This window comes from Phascolarctos cinereus, unplaced genomic scaffold, assembly GCF_003287225.1.
Source record: "Phascolarctos cinereus isolate Bilbo 61053 unplaced genomic scaffold, phaCin_HiC Scaffold_4;HRSCAF=312, whole genome shotgun sequence".
Taxonomy (NCBI): Eukaryota; Metazoa; Chordata; class Mammalia; order Diprotodontia; family Phascolarctidae; genus Phascolarctos; species Phascolarctos cinereus.
The window spans coordinates 586,781,237-586,801,082 of record NW_027555847.1 but is presented as its reverse complement, the minus strand read 5'-3'; the positions used below and the strand labels follow the sequence as shown (position 1 = coordinate 586,801,082).

The 19,846-nt window shown below is 39.0% G+C and overlaps 1 protein-coding gene across 4 annotated transcripts; it reads left to right on the top strand.

Moving 5' to 3' along the window:
• The first annotated feature begins 1,944 nt into the window (after window positions 1–1,944).
• On the top strand, window positions 1,945–18,459 carry TP53INP1 (tumor protein p53 inducible nuclear protein 1). Of its 4 annotated transcripts, none has more exons than XM_020968756.2 (5): window positions 1,945–2,034; window positions 9,687–9,942; window positions 10,476–10,815; window positions 12,011–12,142; window positions 13,769–13,858. In XM_020968756.2, exons 2-4 carry the CDS (start codon window positions 9,831–9,833, stop codon window positions 12,102–12,104), a joined length of 546 nt encoding a protein of 181 aa, XP_020824415.1. In that variant the 5' UTR covers window positions 1,945–2,034; window positions 9,687–9,830; the 3' UTR covers window positions 12,105–12,142; window positions 13,769–13,858. The 4 variants fall into 4 exon arrangements, with proteins under 4 accessions (XP_020824415.1, XP_020824406.1, XP_020824391.1 ...); XM_020968742.2 differs by lacking the exon at window positions 12,011–12,142 and adding an exon at window positions 4,104–4,202 and having other exon boundaries at window positions 1,950–2,034; window positions 13,769–18,459; XM_020968747.2 differs by lacking the exon at window positions 12,011–12,142 and having other exon boundaries at window positions 10,494–10,815; window positions 13,769–18,459.
• The last annotated feature ends 1,387 nt before the right edge of the window (window positions 18,460–19,846 follow it).

The following is a 19,846-nucleotide window of genomic DNA, read 5'->3' as shown; positions in this document are numbered from 1 at the left end:
CAACCCTAACTGCCTCACATACACCCCCCCCCCAAATAAAAAAGGTTCTGGAAAAAGCACTCCAATCAGAGGGAGAAGCCTAAAGGGGCAGGTAACTTCAATTCTAGGACTGGATTGGGGCTTCAGGATGAAGAGGTGAAGCATGGTAGAAAAAGTTCTCCTGCAGTCTAGAAAGCAATAAGGGTTTATACCCTTAGGTGACTTTGCTACTGTGGCACACTCGGTTAAAGTAGTTGTCACCTGGAGCTAAGATTTCATCACATTCACATCAATTCCAGTTCCAATAAGCAGATTCAAGAGGCTTCTTGCACACTAGCATACTATGCATGCTAGTACTTCAAGGAGATGCCAAATTTATAGGAGATACAGTACTAACTGATCCCTGATCTCAATTTTCCTGATTCCACAGAGTTGCTGAGTCTCAAATAGGATAATTTTTGCCTTTGCAAAGTTTCAAGTGCTATATGTCAGTTATTATCACCATTACGGTTATTAGCTAAGTGTTCTACAAAAAAGGCCCTAAATCTTTTGACTTGATAGGGGTTGGTCTCAACCTCTAAGATCTCGACCCTTTAATTCTGAGCCTATGAGCATGAAGCAATTCCTGGGTCTGAGTACTGACTCTGACATTAATTAGGTTTACAGAAAACCATTTAAATTCACTGATGCCACTTCTATATATAAAATTGAGATTTTAACTTGTACTACCTATCTTACAGGATTCTTGTGAGGAAAATGTTAATATAAAGCTTTCTAACCACAAATGTCCACATAAGTGAGTTTACTGCTACTGCTACCTGGTCGCAGTATCCTGTAGGCATTCCTGCCCCGGGGTATGTCAAAGGAAACGCTCCATATCCCCCTCAAATGACTTTCTTACACAAGGTTAATAAGGTAATAATGATGTTATATTTGTATAACTTTTTATTTTCAAATGTTTTCAAAGCCACTGTTACCTGCTTCTCTACGTTACCACCTTGTGAAATATTTTATCCCCATTTTACAGATGAGTAAAGAGGCCCTAAAAAAGCAAGCAGCTTGCCGAAAAGTCACAAAGCAAAGTTAGTGGTGAGAGCCAAGGACACACAGGACTCTCCCTTAGACGGGAACCCCGTCTAGGCGGGAGATGGAGCTCCCTGTCACCCCCTTTGGCGGATACCTGGGCGGACCAAGTCCTTTCACACACTCCGCAGGCCTTACAGGCGGGGCCCACGGGTTCCAACAGTTTTCCGGGCCGGGTTTTCCAAAAGGAGGTGGGGCCCAGTCCTTCTCTTAATTGACGGGGGTGGGGGTGGGGTGATGCACACACACCTTTCTGCTAGCAAAGGCCCTGGACTGAGACTCTCCCACTGCCCAGTCCTATATAGGACGTTGGCCCAGACAAGGAGCTCGGAGAACAGCCCCTGCAGGGAGACGTGGCCGAGCTCAAACAAGGCCTCAGGTCCCGTTAAGACGCCTAGGCCTTTGCCCCAAGGGGTCCCGAGGAGGCCGCCGGACTGGCCCAGTGACTCTCAAGGGCGCCTCTTAGAAAGTGCTTCTTGTCCTCCCGCGGCGCAGGTCAGCACGTCCCAGCCTTCTCAGACTCTGCTCCGCCCATCTCCAGGCCCCGCCCCCTCCCACCCGCAGCCCCCCTCCCTCCCCGGCTCTTCCCTCTTTTGTTGCCCGGGCTTGTTTCTAACTTGAGAAGGTCTCCGGGCCTCGCCGCCAGGTCACGTGCGTTGGTGACAGCCTCTCCCCAGGCGGCCTCGCAGATCGCTCCCTCCTCATTGGCCTCCAGGCCCGGCGGGCGGTGCCGGGGGCGGTGCGGCCCATCAGCTGTTCCGTGCTCTCTACAACAACAAAAGGACCGGAGGCGGCGGCTCGGCAGCTACGGGCACCGCGGGAGCGGCGGCGCTGGGAGGGAGGACGAAGACGAGGAGCAGGACGCCGCTCGCTCCCCCCGCCGGGCCCTCTTCAGCTACCTCAGCCGCCCGGGGCGCTCCGAGCCGTGCCCCCTTAGCTCTTCAGCCCTCTGCCGCCGTTTCCGAGGCCAGCGTGAGTGTCCGGGCGCGAGAGGAGAGTGGGTGCTGAGGGCGCCCCGCCGGCCCAGACCCGGCCGGCCGCTGGCGGGAGGAGGCTGCCCGCCCCGCCGCCCGGCTCCGGCTCCCCCAGCCTTTTTTCGGCCGCGCCCGCATCACTGTTTGTGGACATTATGGTCTTTTCACTTCCTCTTCCCGGGCCGCTGGGGTCAAGCCCAGCCAGCTCCAGCCTCAGAGGACCTTTCAGCTGCGGCTGCCCCCAGAGCGCGGCTCTGGGGGTCGAGCGGCGGCCGGAGCGAGGCACGGGGCGGTAGCGCGGGCGGGGGGCTGCCCCGTGCCCCTCTGGACTCTAGTGCGCGTCGGGTGTCCGGTTACTGCCTCCTCCCCCTCCGGTGGCCTGTTTTCTCTGCCGTGGGGGGGCAGGACCTTCTTTTTCTCCGCCTCCTCCTTGGGCTCTCCTCTTCTCCTGCACCTCCTCCTCCGGGGCTGGCTGTTGGGGCAGCTCACCCAAGCCCCTCGATCTCCCTCTCTCTCCCTCCCCTCTGCTCTCCTTCCCCTCCGCCTCCCGGCTTCCTTCAAGTCCCAGCTACGATCCGCCTTCTGCAGGAAGTTGCCCCCAACCCCGCCTGACTCTGCTGCCTTTCCTGTTGATTATTCCGTTTATGCTCTATGTGGTTGTGCGTAAATAGTTGTTTGCATATATTTTCTCTCCAGTTAGTTTGTGAGTACCTCGAGGGCCGGGACTAACCTGTAAAGGCTTTTCTTGGTATCCCCGGTGCTTAGCACAGTGTCTGGCACTGGTAATTAGTTAATAGATGCTTTTTGACGGATTTCATCTGCGGAGATAAAGCGGGGCTCCATCCCTGTTCTCATGGCTGGGCAGCCTGGCCTGAAGTCATAGCTTCCTCTGCTTCCGTCAGTACTGTTTTCATCTTTCTTCCCACTGACATATCACGCAACTCGATAAGCATTTATGAAGTACATACTATGTGCCAGGCACTGTGCTAAGCCTTTGGGATACAAAGGGAGTGAAAGTCAGCCATGTACACTTAGTAAGCTCTCAAAGTATTTTTCTGTTTGCTTTCTTTTGGCTTCCCCCTAATAGACCTACTACTCAGAATACTCGAGAGTTGGCTGCCTTATCTCTCGGTCCATTCTTTATCCATAACAATCTTAAGGCACTTAAAGTCACCAAACCTTGGTGTCGTCGTTGTAAAATAAGGATTATCTCACAGAAGGTGAGGAAAACAATGCGATAACCTTAAACTAGTATACGTTTATTTTTTGCAATAAGCTGGTGGAGGTGATCCTACCTAGTGAGGCTAGAGCAAAAACTTGGCAGGATTGGTGTGGCCTTTGTGACAGACATCAATCACTCTGTTGCCCTAGAGCCATCCTAGTGTTCCTCACTAGGTTGATTGTATCGGGATTACTTTTTTTTGACCAAAGCAATTTTCAAAGACCCTTTCTGCTTAGAGGAATTGAAAGCTGCCTGCCTCTGTGCAGGGCAGTTCTCAGAGATCCTTGAGGAATTGAATCGGGTGTTACTGCCTTTATATAACTAAGCTAGTTGCTAGTGCTGTTCTGAAGCACACTACTTTTTATGTAAAAAAAGACAGGACCAGTTGTTAGTACTGATAAAATATATTAGTTAATCCTCATGTTTATCTGATGTATTAATTACAGATTTGAGGCTGAGAATAGTAGTGAAGAGATTAAGGAAAAGCCCCTTTCCTGTCATGTCTAGGGAGTTAACTTCTGTTGTCCACTCTGACTTTTCTATGTTTTGAGTAGCTTTGGGGGAGAAAGGGGTGAAAAATGATCTTGCAGGTTAGGTTTAACATTTTATTCCTTCTTTAAATGTGCCATGAATTAGTACACATTATATGTAGCCTATCCCCAATAACAGCTTTCTTGCTTCACAAAACCCTGTAAATAGTGCAAGTATGACCTACCTTGTTTATGATTGAGGAAAATGTGTCTTAGAGTAATTCAGTGATTTGCCCAATTCATCCAGCTTTTTATACTTTCTCCCATTTTAAGGAGATCCTAGAGATGATGAAATTCAGCCTTTTCATTTTGCAGGTGAAGGGACTTTGTCCACTGTTAGAGCTAATTTGCAAAGAGCTGAACTGTACAGGTCACCTGATATTTCTCTTCCAAGACTGCATTTTTAAAAAAATTGTAAGTGGTCTTTAAATATTTGATTAAAGAAAAGCCATGATAACTCATTGCTTTGGGCCACTAAAATTGTTTGGTTCTACTGCCCATTCACCGGAAGTGAATTTTTACGAGCGCTTTTTAAAAAATTGAAATTTTTTTTAAATTTGGAAGCTCTGGGAGGGGAAGATAAGTTCACAGTCCTTCTGAACCTATAGTGTAATCTGTGGGAAAAAATGTTTTGAACCAAAGTCTTAAGCTAATGTAATTCATGTGACATCTCCCATCCCCTCATCCTTTTTTTTTTTAATTTATTGTCTTTCTGGTTCTTTCCTAGGGAGTGGCATAATTTTGAAAACTCAAGGTTAATGGCTGGGAATTACCACTTAAATGCTATCTTTTTGTATTGTCTTTCATCCTTCTGGGTAACTGTAAGCCTGGATGAGTCTCTAGGGAATAACCTCAGTTTAAAGTCTGGCTAATCCCTGGAAGCAAAAATGAATGGCAAATTTTTTTTTTTTGCCATATAGTTGACCTCTTTGAAGATAGTTCAAATTAGCTTTTAAATTACTAGAATAAGCATGGCCATTTTCCTCTACAGCTAAAATGCTTCACTGTTTCTATAAGTCTGTGATTTAAGTGGAACCGGGGACTCCTTCCACTTAGACAAATTAAAAACTCCCTGCTTTAGTTGAGATTAGAGAGGCTTACTTTCAAGACTGGCTGATGACTCTGAAGATGAATCAAAAGTCTTGTCTGAGTCTGTACTTAACCCTTCTAGTGTTTGAGGGTCTGTCAGAGATGGAGCTCTTAAGTAACTCAGCTGAGGCATGGGAATAAGACTTAAGTGGAAGCTGTAAAAATCATGCTTTAAATTAGCTGACAGAAATAAGGGTTATGAAGAGAAAAAGGGAAGATGAATACTTTAACCTGGTAGTATGAAGGCTAAACCAAGCACTGACTGTACACCCAGATTGAAAACTGATCAGTCAAGGTGTGGGATTTTTTTTTTTAAGTTTGTTTTTTGGAGCCGCCTACTGGCAGCTGAAATACAATCGGAAAGAACTATCCAAGTAAAACTAGTGGGTTGTAAAAAGTAACTCTAACTGAGGCTACATAGTATCTTAGGCTTAAATTCTGGGACACCAAACAAAATATAAAAGATCCTCTTTGCCCACTATAATTATAAAATAAATAAATTACAAGGAGAAAAGAGTTCTTTTCCATACTGTGCAAGGGCATTTTACACTGTATTGTGTTTTTATGTGGGGCTACATCTTACATAGAAATCCACTCCATTCGTGGCTAGTTTTTCAAACCTGCTTTTCAGGTGTGTCCAACTACAGGACCCTATTCTGTTCCTGTAAATATTAAGCTCAATCTTGTCTACACAGAGTGTTTTACATAAATTTACCTTGATTCATCCAGTGAAGTAGGTAATATGAGTACTTAATCCAGTTTTTCAAATGAGTCTTAGAGGCATTAAGTGACATAGTTATAGTCATATAGTAAGTGGTGAACCCAGGTTTTGAACCTGGATCCTTTCCATTGCAGAGCCCTCTTTCCACTGTACCATGGTATCTTAACAGGGCAGGTCAGAATTCCCTTGTTTTGTAAGTTTAATCTCTGAAATAGACGTGCTTTCTTGCCAGCTGTGCTCTTTAGTCATGTTACATATAATCCAAAATGTACTAGTTCAAATGTGATTTGTAGTTTTTATTTTACTAGTTCAGAAGAGCTGACATTCCTCATAATCCTGTTTGGTTTCCAGGGTAATATTTTTAAATTTGTTAATTTGTGGTTTAACAGCAGGGATCTATTTCTGTTTGAGTTTAGTAGGTAAGGTAGGTGGTGAAGTGGATAGAGTGCTGGGCTTAGCCAGGAAGACTCAAGTTTAAATCTGGCCTCAGATACTTAACTAGCTGTGTGGCCCTAAGCAAGTCACTTAACCCTGTTTGCCTCAGTTTCCTCATCTGTTGGAGAAGGAAATGGCAAACCATCTTTGCAAAGAAAACCCCAAATGGGTTCACGAAGAGCCAGACATGACTGAAAATTACTAAACAACAACAATTTTAAAGTTTTATCTTTTCAGTCATATAGGTTAGTCTGGGAATACTGGTTTAATTTGAGCTAGTATCCAATATAGCAAAGATAACTGATAAATATGCAAAATCAGTGAATGCATGATGAGCTCATGAAAACTCCTCCCTTGTGAAATGGATACGTTATCTGAAGTACTACTTGGCCATACCATTTTTTTTCTAGAGCCAGGTAGTCTAACTGCAGGGCTTTTTAGTAGCAATAATAGATAACATTTAGATAGCATTTACTATGTGCCAGTCACTGTGCTAAGGTGTTAACAAATACTATCTCATTTGACCTAACCTAATTTTGGATAAATTAGGTTATTTAATTTCCATTTTAATTAGAGTATTTTGCCTAGGTGTGGCAGAATGACAATGGAAGGACAATGATAATGCCTGTGTTAAATCATAAAGTTTAACATGCCTCAAACTTAATTCTTCAGCTAAAGAGAGTAGCATGGTACATATGGAGAGTGCTGAAATTTGATCCAAAAATTCACATTCTGGTTCTCCTATTTATTACCAGTGTGACCTGGGGCAAGTTTAAACTTCTCTGAGGCTCAGTTTTTTCTGTTCATAAAATTAAGGGGTTAGACTAGATCAGTGGTGTCAGACTCAAGTAGAACTAGACTCCTGCTTATAAAAGCACAAATTAACATTTTCTAAGTTGTATTGTATTTTTATGTATTTTGTTAAAACATTTCTCAATTACATTTTAATCTGGTTCAGGCCACACTTGGGAGTTCTGTGGGCCATGAGTTTGACCTCTCTGACTAGATATTAAAAGATCCCTTCTAGCTCTAAACAGATGACCTTCTGAAAGCTTGCCATTCCTAATTTTTTTCTTTTTATGACAACACTTTTCCTACTAGTCACTTAGCACTGACCATTCCTGAGTCATCTTTTTCTCATTCCAGTCTCTTACCCCCACTCCCACACAATCAATTGCCAGTAATAATTGCTGTTAGTTTTACCACCCCAAGATTTCTCCCATCAGACTGTTTCTTTCCACTCTCACTGCAACTATTGGTTCCTATCTCTTTTCCCCAAGGTAGTATTCTAAAAGCTGTGTGACCCTGATCAAGTCATTATCCTTTCCCAACCTCAGTTTCCTCATCTATAAAATTAGGGGGGTAGCCTGTGAGCTCAACTCCACCTCTAAATTTACAATTTTGTGATCTTCATGCTCTGCAGTCTTTTTCTCATTCATCCTTCACAGTCCTTGCTGAGTAACCTTCCAATTAATAATTATGTAGTTATTCAGTCATGTTCCACTCATTGTGACCCTGTTGACCAACTGTCCATGGGGTTTTGTTGGCAGAGATACTGGAGTAGTTTGCCATTTCCTTCTCCAACTCATTTTACAGATGAAGAAACTGAGGCAAACAGGGTTAAGTGATTTGCCCAGCGTAACTCAGCTAGTAAGTGTCTGAGGCTGGATTTGAACTCATGAAGATGAGTCTTTCTGATTTCAGGTCCACTCTGACTCTGTCCACTGCATCACTTAACTGCCTCTGCCTGGCTCCACTCCTAACTGGTGACTCTTTTCTGACCACCTGTTCAGGAGGAGCCCATCCATGATAACTTTATTCAGGTACAACCTGTTCTCTGGACTCCTCAACTGCCCTGCCAATCTCCTTACCCCTCTATGGTTACCATTCTTCCGTACTTATCTAGCTTACCTCAATGTGGTCTTCCCCCATTAGAAAGTAAGCTTCTTAATAGTACAGAGTTTATTTGCATCCCTGCTGCTTAATCTATGTTGACTGTTCTGTTTGACTCTTTGTGCAGCCCATATCTTGAGGACCATCTGTGTGTTGCTTCTGACCATACTTTCCTGCTTATCTGTCAAATGAAAGTGAATTTTTTTTGATAGCTCTAATTTCTTAGCATTTTACACCTGTTATTTGCGCTTATGTGTTTCTTGATCATACTGTTTACTTTTTTTTTTCATACACCCTTTGCCTTCTATTAGATTGTTTTGAACAAGGTCTGTGCCATGTCTTAGTATCTCAGTTTCTACAACAGTGAATATTGAATATCTGCAGAATCCAAGCTGAGTGTCCTTGTCCAACTGAATTCCATGGTTGGACCAAAATAGCTTTCATCTTTCCTGTGTATTTTATAATATCAGTCTGCATTTGTTATAGGATTACTATATGTTAGGCTCTATGTGCAGTATTTAGTAGCCTTAAAATCAAGAAGTCTCAAAAACAGTGGATTTTAGAGATGAAAAGAAGCTTTTCAGATCTAGCCCAAAATCTTCATTTCTGTAGGTAAGAAGTGAAATTCTAGAAGAGGAAAATGGCATCTGATAATAGCCAATATTGCTAATTCAGAGGTTTGCCATTATTAAACACAATTTGTGAGTAAATAATGTTGAATTGATTAGCTCCCCATTAAGTGGATTAAGGAGGTCAAAAAGGCTTAAGCACATCTTTCTGGAATTGTGCTTTTAGAAGGTTTTGAAAGAATATCTTTGGTTGCAGAGCAGTGAGTGTTCCCAGCATAATATAGTTTCCACTAAATAAGCATTATAGGAAAGCTGACATAGTCAACTGCTTCTGGGCCACACCCTTGTTCCTCATAGCAGGAAGCAGGGAAGCCACTGTAACCAGCAGTATTTTCCTGAGCAGGATTTCCTGCCCTATAACTGAGACAATACTTGGCCTACTTGGGGCTTCATCCCCAGGCTTCTTCTCTGAAGCAACTTGCCAAAAGGGTGAAATAATAGTAATAGCTAGCATTTGAAAAATGCTTTATTAGTATTTTGTTTTATCCTCATAACAACCCTAGGAGGTAGGTGCTGTTATTCCCAATTTACAGATGAGAAAACTGATAAGCTGTCAAACATTTGACAAACAGGGTAAAGTGACTTGCCCAGGGTCCCAGTAGATGTCTGAGGCTGCATTTGAACTTCCGGTCCTCCTGATTCCAAGGCCTGCACACTATCTGCTGCGCCACCTAGCAGCTCAATCCAAAGTTAACTTCCTAAATTTGAGTGTTATATAACAGACTGGCTGGTCTTCGATGATGATGAATCCTAATTTTGCATAAATAAAACGAACATTTTTGTGTTGAGCTTTGGTCTTCTTTTGAGTTTAATACCTGTAGTAGCCCCTCAGGGACTACAAAACCTCTCTACTGTACTGTGCTATGAACGGGGCTATGCTTACAAGTATGTATTGGACCAGAGTCAAAACTCTGGCTGTGGCTTCCTTCAGTAGCATTACAAATATTTGTTGGTTGATCAAGTAAAATGTTGGCCACTAGAGCAAATACAGTATAGGAAAGAAGTGTTTTTCCCCCTCACTCCATGGAAAAGCTAATTTGGCTAATGCCTTTCTAGAAATAAAAGGAAGACATAAGACTAGAGTGCTATAAATATGTCTGTTTAGCAGTAATTATTCTTTTTTTATTTCAGCTGAGGATAATGATTCTCCACACTCCATACTTTAAGTAAGAATTTATGCACTTTAATTTCCTGTCTGTGCCATTGGGCTAATCGAAGACAGCATTTTGAAATCGCAGCTACAGAACCAGCCAAAGTCTCATTCTTGCCTTAACAATGTTCCAGAGGTTGAATAGTATGTTTGTGGGTGAAATCAAGAACTCTTCTAGCAAAGAACCAGAATTTAGTGAAAAAGAAGATGATGAATGGATTCTTGTTGACTTTATAGGTAAGAGATCTTCAGTATAAAATCATTATGAGAAGTGGTAAATGTTCTTAGTTTGTGCATGAATAAATCAGCAACTCTGAGGTATTGCAAGGTTAAAATGTAAATAAATAATTTGTTGGAAAAATAACACATAGTTTTTTTGTGCCAGGGGACCAGAGTGATTGACTTTGATTTATAGATCTTGAAAAACTGACAAAATTAGGGCTAGCTAGTGGAAATCCACTTTTATTACAGGTAATGAACTTCCTTTTTTTTCCTGGCAATTCATTGAAAAATAAATGATAAGCCATTAGGCTTATCACAGCTGATTAACCATTACCAAGTCATAGTTGATTACCACTTCTCTTTCTTGAACAGATAACCAAACCTTTGTTATGAAAATAGAGGCATGTGAACATAATGTGATGTTAATAACATTTTCCCTTTTTTCCCCCCATATACCCTATGGATTTATTTATTTAAATAATCAATGTGACAATCCATTTCCACTGTGGAACTGTTCAACATCCTTTTGGATTTGGAACACAACCTAGACACTAATTTTTCAACAGAAGTAGAAGAGGAAGACACCAGTGAAGAATCACCTACTGAGCATCCTCCAGTTTTTTCCTGTTTACCAGCTTCCTTGGAATGTTTAGCTGATACTAGTGAATCTTGTTTCGTCCAATTTGAGGCCTGTCCTATGGAGGAGAGTTGGTTTATTACCCCTCCCCCATGCTTTACTGCAGGTGGATTAACCACTATCAAGGTGGAAACCAGTCCTTTGGAAAACCTTCTAATTGAACATCCCAGCATGTCTGTTTATAATTCCTCCAGAAATCTTAATGAGGGCAGCTGTGAGACTGATGAATTTCATAATCCAAGCAGTCCTAGGTAAGTTGTAAGTAACTTACATGATCCATATACAATACAAGTAATTTTCTTTAACTGTAGTACAAAGTTTAATTTGAGATGGAAAGATAAACATTTCAAATAAAAGATTTATTGAAAGGATGTACATGTCAACACAATTATGTGATAGGGTGAAAAATCACTCTTTTAGTTATTTTTCACCACATGACATAATCTATATGTTAAACTATCATCTAGAAAAAATTTAAAATAAAATACTTGAATTACAGTTGACCTCTGTCTGAAGTTGTAGATGGCATCTGGAAGTCTTGCCATATTTACTAGAATTCCATCCCGACCCCCTTACTCCCCCATCCGTTATAGGATTTGGGTTATCAAATAGGGATCAGTGTTATTTACGCCCAAATGATGACCAGCTAACCTAGATATGCTCAGATTTGAGTTTTGGACACAGCCTTACATTTATAGTCTTAGTAATTGGACCAAAATTATTTTGCCAAAGCATTTCTTTGCTGTTGATATCTTAACTCACATTTATATAGCGCTTCAGAAATCACAAAATGCTTCATATCTGTAGATTTATACAGTCCTATCAGATGAGGTTGGCAGGGAAGGTATCACTAATTAAGGAGCTACTTACTGTAGATTATCCAGAGCTAGATTCCTAGGGCTTCAGTCTATCTAAAGCATTTGATCCAAAACATTAAGTTTACAAACAAATTAAAACATTGATTCATTCAGACTAGAACAGTTTGGGAAGCAGAGAATAAGATGGTTAGTTTCATCACTTTGTTAATTAAAGCAGTTTCTTTTAAAATGTCATTGAAACCATACCTAATTTCTCTGTTAGGAGAGTAGTAAAGGATAAAAACCTAATTAGTACATTATTAATGTATAAATGACAGTTGTCATCCAGTTTTGCATCATTTTAAAGACCCCTTAAATGTCTTTTAAAATATGTCACCCAGTTAGTGTTTTATGAATGAGCTTTGTATTTTTTTTTCTTTTGAGTTCTTAATTGTAGGCAATTCCCAGCTTACATTCAAACAGACCCTGCACCCGACACTCGGGAGTTCTCATGCTTCCTTCCTTCACATCTCCCCAACTAACCTCCCCTCACCCTACCCCTTGCCGCCCTGCACTTTACTGGCTCTTACCTGAGCCTGATTGGGGACCCTCTGGTTCTCCTCTTACCCCAGACCTGGTCTAATTCTAGGCCTGGAGGTGGTGAAGGGGAAGTAGAGGGAGGAAAAACTTCAAATCCAGCAGCCATCCCTCTCTCAGACTTTCTTCTGACTGCAGTGTCCTAGTAAGGGAAAAACCCTGATTGGAGGATGGCGGTGGAAAGGTAAGCACTGAGCCAAGCCCTTGGGCCTTAGGAAGGGAACAGACAAGGGGGTGGGAGGTGGGGGTGGGAAATGGGGTGTCCAGGGTTAAGAAGTAAAATAAGGAATGCTTAATGAACATTAAAACATGCAATATTTTCTACTGAAGAACCCCCCCACAACATTACAGTTAGGTATTTAATAACTGACTCATAGAATTTTCAGATTCTTAAAGATCCATCTGTCCCAGTGTGGGTGCTAGGTATCATTTTTAAACAATTAGATGGACTTTTGATCCATTCTAGCTGTGTTACTGATTAGTCTGTTTTAGTGATGTTACTATAGAACATTTTACTGTTTCATCATAGAACTGAAGGAACCCTGTAGTGAATTCATGGCACTGAGTTATGGTTCACACTTGACTGCATTTAACATTGGTTTATTTGTGATAAATTTTGTTCTTCCATCATCTTAATTAGGTTTAAGTAATATATAAATTCAAGTAAATCAGTTCTAAATAAAGAAAATTTGACCAAAAAAGTTTAACTAGCACTTGAAATCTCTTTAGTTTAATAGTTCCCCATTTGACATTGTAGGGTCAAGAAAAGCTGCTTAAGGCTCAGTAAGTATTCATCACCTTGGGACTCAAGCTACATTTTAAAGTCTTATTAGTAAGACTGAGATTTTGTGAAAATCTATTTTTTTGTATTTTAAAAGGTATTGATTTTAAAACTTAGAATTGACAAGAGTGGAAGCATCTTTATTTTCTGTTGGCTCTTTATGAGTTTCCTTATGTGATTATGAATTCTGCTATTTAGAAAAATCCATATGTTAGATAATTTAAGCCATTCAGCAGATACTTATTGAGCCCTCTATTTTTGATCTTGTTCTTAAACATACAAAACCAAATATAGCAGATGAATGGAAATAGCCATGTAAATTTGGCTGTGTAGACGTGATCCTCTTCTGTAGTATGTGAATCACAGTGTTGCATTCTTGTTATGAATACAGTTCAGTTCAATACGATTAGATCTTCAGTGCAGAAAGCATATTACAGTGCTGCTGTTTTGTGCTATCATATTTAATGTTTCTAATAGTAGCTTGGGTTACATAATACCATTCTAAATACCTAGATCAACATTAGATTAAGCATTTTATTCTAAACTAAAAATTATTTGAGCAGTAATTGTATACCTGGGAAAATGATCATTAGAATCACATAGCCAGTTATATTACACAAATTTGTATAACATTGGTCAAATCATATTACACTTCCCCCCCAGTTTTTCCATTCTAAAGGCTTTGTTTATATCATTGTTATCCAATAGCAGATGTTAGTTGTGCTCCTGAGGGATGTTTAAAGTGCTCCACTATTCTATACTAAAATATATATAGCTGCCTATACTAAAATTATATAGCTGCCTTGTCTGTGAATCTTATGTATGGATATTTTAGCTAAATGTTACCCCAAAGACTGAAACAGTATTTACTGCACAAAGACCAACTCTTTACAATGCTAACTAAATACTTAGAAGTACAAAAGGGTAAATTTTCAAATTTAGCCAAAAAGTCAGTTTTGTAAGTTTAATAACTGATAGATTTAATTAACATTCTGTTTGTGAACATTTGACATGTTTTTGCTATTTCAGAATGGAAATACGGAATGAAGTGAGGCAACATGTTCGTTGCTATGTTGCAGCTCTTGCTGCTCATTCAACTTTCCTGGAACAAACCAAGAGCTTTCGTCCCTCTCAGTGGATAAAGGAACATGGTGAAAGACATTCTCTGAACAGAAATAGCCTCCGTCGCCAAAATCTTACCAGGGATTGCCATACTCGGCAAATCAAGCACAATGGGTGGGTGGTTCACCAGCCTTGCCAGCGTCAGTACAATTACTAAGAATTCCAAGTCTTAATCATATCAATTTGTTGGTATATTGTTCTTGGTTTTATATGTGAGTGTGGGTGAGTGTGATGTGCGCACACGCGCTCAAGTAACGAAGGTGTAGTGTTTGCAGCTTGACTGATGATCAATCATTTAAATAGAATTGTTTCTCTAGATAATTTTTTTAAAAAAAATTTACATTCTGTGTATCACACAATGCCTTGCTTTTCAGAGTTAACTTTTTTCCTGAACTTTTTCAGAATGTTTTAGAAACATCAGTATGATTGCAGTGTTTAATATTTTGGGAATGTCTTTGACTCAACTAAGTTATGTGAGTTAGTTGGCATTTTAAGGAAATTTCTTACAGAGTGATGGAATAGTCAGGTTTCAGATGAATTTTTTTTTTGTATTAAAAGTTTGAGTAAACAAAATTTCTCAGGGTCAGCCATACACTTTAATGACCAGTACTTGATAATCTTTTCTGTATATAACGAATACATTTTTTTACACACTAACAAGCATTAAAAGGCAGTGGTTGCCATGGACATAATGGAATCATGGCTGAACTTTCTATTGAAAGAGAACTTGATATTTTACTATTTCCTCATCAGTCATACAGTTAATTTTGATATATCAGGTACATTTAGTTCATAGATAGGAGTTAGCTATCTTTCTGATAATTACAATGATGTGGTACTGATATTACAGGTTATTGTGGGACAGAAATAGCTGTTTCATTTAGTAAAATTAAGCAGATCTGTGGTTTATACTTAGAAGTGTTCATTTATGAAAAATGCTCATTTGTTCCAGTGTTTTGATTACTTAGGGCTTTTCTTTTTCCCTATTGGTTAGTTGGAGAATTAGAAAATAGCCATCATTATTATTATTATTATTATTATGTAGAAATTAATACAGCCTCTTCACTTTACACAATGAAAAGCACAAGTCTTTATTTCCAGTCTAGGAATAGAATTATTAATTCTGCTTTTCCACTGTTGAGCCTGTGCTGATAAGTAGTGTGTATGGATTGACCCCTGACAAACACTGCTTCCAGACCAAAATTGTCTTGAATGAAGATTAGTAGCAGCTGGGGCTTTCTTAATTTTTGGTTCTTGCTCTATGGGCTAAATTTTCTGTTTCAGTCAAAATCTTGAACTACTCTCTCCTGTTTTCCTCAGTTCAGTAGTTGAATAAAAATACCTACCTCACAGGGGTGTTGTGAGGATTGTAAATAAGAAATAAGGTTAAAGTGGAATTAGGAGATTTCTAGAACTGGACCTTCCATGTAATTCCAAGGGGCTCTCTCTACTGAATCAGTTGTTATTTGGCTATATCTCTGCCAGGGCTGGGTAAGTAGTTCAAGAGAGCATGGTGCTAATGAAGCCAAGCTCTGGTTTAATTTCTCTTCAGGATGATTAGCTTCACAAAACAAACAAACAAAAAAACCCAAAACCCCATGACGGACTACCATTAATCTGTGGCTAGCTTTACTTTTTTAGTATTTAGTGATGGCTTTTATACTGAGCTATACACACTACAAATTCTCAGTGTTTTGTATGACTGAGGACACAATTAGAACTCAAAAGTCCATTTCTATTAGCAATAGAAGAGCATCATCATGCTAATAATTTGTCATTCCTTTTTCCGGCTATAGTCCAGCCCTGACTAAATAATAAATGCATGTTTTAAGATGCTTTCAAAAGCGAAAGCATTATAATCATGCAGAGTATTATTTTAAATGGCTCTGTGTGGACTTCAGATACTAGGAACTATGGGGGCTTTGCCTCCCCTTTAAGTGTGAAAAGCTGTGTTGAATAGCATGGGGTGATTGTAATTCAAGAGGTCAGATGGTTAGTGTGTTTAGATGCTTAAAATAGTTTGTTCTTCCAGTAGCACTAAGAAAGTGTCATTTTTCAAAATGGGGGATTTAAGTCTACTTTTCATGGCTTTCCCTATTATTTATTTATTTTTTTCTGATTAGGGGCCAAGTCTGCAAAGTTCTGTCAAACTGGGCTAGTATTTTGTTAAACTGCTTGTGTTTACATGGGAGGAGAATGATGTAGAAACTGTTTGCTAATAGGGCAGTACAGTTGGATAACTTGAAAATAATATGGCTAAATGGTTTCTTGTAAAGCTTCTCAGTATTGAGAAGGAAGATTCTTATACATAGGTTACATGAAGTGCTGGTACCTCAAGCTATAGATCTGACATTCAGTTGTGAAAATTTGCTATGGCCACATGAACAGATTTGTGTATAAAATTACTGTATTTTTCCCTCTTTCTAGAGGGCTTTTAATTCATTCACCTTTATGTTAGCTACTGACCCTTTGTTTGCCTATCAGCTTAGTTTTGTAAGCTTAAAATTCTTTCTTAAAAACTGTTGGAATTTTATAGGATGAGAATTATCAGGATGTAGTCTGTACATACTATAAGCATGTTGGCAATAAAATTTCCTGCCTAAAACTTGGTTGAAGTTCTTGGTTATTCAAGGTGCTGCAAGGCCAGTAGCCTAGTTAGAAATGTGAATCTGATGTATTTTTTGAAATATGGCCAAAGAGATTAGATTTTAAAGTTTGTTGATAAATACTAGTGATTTGAAATTGCTTATTCAGCCTGTACTGTATGAAATCATGCAAGGAGAAATGTGCCCCTTTTAAAATTTCTTAAGACTTTTTCACTGTCTGCAGTTGAGTTTTTTGTTAATAAAACCTAGATACATAAAGACATTACATTCTGTCCTTCGTATGGCAGTATTATGATATAAATTGAAAATCAACTGGTCTATGATTTATCTTCCATATAAATGCATTTATAATTTCATTTGGTTTGGTCTGTTTGGTGTTTTTGCAGTTCTAAAAATGGTTCAAATATAAAATTTCCTACTGTGGGGAATTTTTGTTACTGTCCTTCATTTGATTTGTGCTGCATGCTTTGGTTTACATACTCTTCTGTTGTGATTTGATTCTGTCCCAGCCCTAAGCTAACCTCTTTTACTGGGAGAACAGTAAGTTTGCCATCTGATAAAACCTTTATCATTTACTTATTTTATGCTTTCAAAGTGGAATCACTTTTTTAATCCTTTTTATTTTCTTAAAAGGAAAAAAGAGTAAGGAAGAGTACAGCCTAAATTTACCCTGATTTTCTTTGAGTTGGAAAAGACAAAAATGAAGGAAGATTAAATCTGTTCACCTCAAATTAGACCACATAAATTGTCACTTTAAATAGTGAGATTGAATAATGAAGTGAAAAGAACTTCCTAATCTAGGGCTTTTATTTTTGCTGTAGAGACAGTTTGAGACTGCTCCTTGTACCAGGAGATACTAATCTGTTGGTGTTTTTTTGTTTTGGTAATGTCATTGCAGTTTTTTAAGGCCTGTTCTTACTAATTCTTGTAGAACTGAGTCACCAGAATTGAAGGTCTTTTGTCAGCAGTCAAGTTAGGTAAGGTGATTTCATCCCTTTCCACATGTATGTTTAAAATGTTATTTAAATTTTTATATTTAGAAAAATATTCACCTTTTTTTGTGGTGATGAGCCTTGTCATACCACAATTTTCTTGAAACTGTCCAAGTTTAAGTAGTTTGAAAACTAGGAAAATTATGCAGCTAGGACGACATCTCTGTTTTAATGTCTTTATTTTGGGAGGAGAAGTTACTTTCAGAAAAGGCAGCTTCCGTTTGAGATGATATATATGGTTGCATATCATTGGGGATTCTTTAATGTATATGTTGTGGTTTTGTTTTGTTTTGGATTTAAGTTTAAATGTTATGCTCCATATAATAATGCTCTGTATTTTTGTCTGGAATTTTAAGGGATTTTTATTTTCTAACTGGATGGCTGTTTACAAACCAAGCCACTAGAGAGGAGGGGAAGTTGGATCTGGTGTATGTGAAGGGTTTCTGCTGACACCTTTGGTTTGTTTTCCCCAGAGGTTCTGGACTTTTAACTGTTATCTTTTTTATGTGTTTTATTTAAAGGAAAAGAAATGGCTATGGTTTTGTTTTAGAAATGTTGTGAATACATTGATTTTTTTCCCCCCAAGACAATACATTTTGTAACTAGATTAAATAGTATTGTCAGTTGGACTATGTGCCTTGTAAATGTGTTTCTATACACAGAAAATTTGAACAACTTGAAAGACTCAAGGACATTCGGTTAGGAGAAATACTGTATATCAATCTATGCATAAATGGCAGCTTATTTCTTGAGCCACTCACTGTCTACTTTCTGTTTTTGTAGAAAATTTGATATTGATTGGTTCACAGAGGAATGATTGGTTTTACAAAACAGACTGAATAATACAGTACAGCACTTTGCCAAAAAAAAAAGTGTAGCATTGCTTAAACATGTGTACTAACACCGGTTTTTGTATGGGGGGGGTCTTTGGTGCATTTTGCACTTCTTGAAAGTGTATGGTCTTTACTTGTCAGCAAATAAAATGTCTTTTGCTTCAAAATTATTTGTCCACTTTTTTCCTTTTTTTAATTTCAAAGTTGTTTTATATAGCAATAAAAAATATGCAGCATTTCACAGAACATGAATATCAAGTAATCTCAGATTCAGAGTAGGGTAACCAGTTTGCACAGATGAGGACTTAACGTGAAAATATACATATTGTGAATCCCAGAAGAGAGATATTACAAAAGGGATGAGGATACCTTACATAGTGGTTAGATTTCTCAAACCCAATACCTTACATGTCCTAAGGATACTATTTCTCTGGATTATAAGATATTTTCTGGTCCATTTTTGAGATCTTTGCTAGGTGTCCCTTGGGTGTTCCTCGGTAACTACTAACCTGACCCAACGTGGATTTTGGTATTCTAGAGGGAAGTATTAAGGTCTTTCACATGGAGAAAATGTGCAGATTATGGGAATTACTGAATATTAGCACAGTAAATGCTGAAAACAAGCCCCTTACTCTACTGTATCACAGTACCTCAGCTTTTAATTATTATTAATTTTCAATAATAAATCCTATTAATGTATCACTTCATTTTGAAAAGCATTAAACACACAATTCTTTAGCTTTGTTCAGGGCTCACTATTCAGTTTTTTTCTAGTGGGTCAGGCATTTTACCTGTATCTATTATATTCAAGAATAGTTTCCTATCTCTCTCCCCAGTTCCCACCTTCCCAAATGCAACACTAGGTAGCAGGGACTTCCAGTATTTGTACTGAGGTCCTCCCCAAATCCTGACTACATGATTCTCTGATAACTTTTGTTTTCACATCACACTTAATTTCCAATATATACCTCCAGACATCCCTTATAATAAAGAACAAAAAAGTCTTAACATTAATTGTAATGTTTTAGAGCCATAATTCTCTACCTCCTCAAAAAAAGGAGGCAGGTGAAGTCACATTGCTTTGGGGCCAGTCCTAATCATTACAATTTCATGTTTGAGTTGTGTCTGATGCTTTGCTAAGAAAACCCCAAATGGAGTCACAAAAATACTAGAGTGATTTGCCATTTCTTTTTCCAGCTCATTTTACAGAGGAGGAATTGAGGCAAATGGGGTTTAATTACTTGCCCAGGTTCACATAGCTAGTAATGTCTGAGGCCAGATTTGAACTCATGAAGAAAAGTCTTACTGATTCCAAGCCCATGGCATTTTACTGGTTCTGCCTATTTTTGCATCAGTTCTTATAAGTCCTTGATCATTTTTTGAGTTAACCAAAAGAGTACTTCTGTGATCACAATGGTTTAGAAACATTCTTGCTTGAAAAGGAATTAGGTAGAGACTTAGAATTCAAGTCAATTCAAAGTGGACATGGAAAGACAGAAACTAGTTCCTGACCTTCAGGAGTTTATGGTTATATAAGTGGATGTGACACACCAT

Bases quoted from the DNA above. Each gene is read 5' to 3' on its own strand.
- TP53INP1 (XM_020968732.2), top strand. From the start codon at position 9,831: ATGTTCCAGAGGTTGAATAGTATGTTTGTGGGTGAAATCAAGAACTCT. The intron at 9,943-10,475 runs GTAAGAGATCTT...AACACAACCTAG, and splicing joins GATTCTTGTTGACTTTATAG to ACACTAATTTTTCAACAGAA. The intron at 10,816-13,768 runs GTAAGTTGTAAG...TTGCTATTTCAG, and splicing joins CATAATCCAAGCAGTCCTAG to AATGGAAATACGGAATGAAG.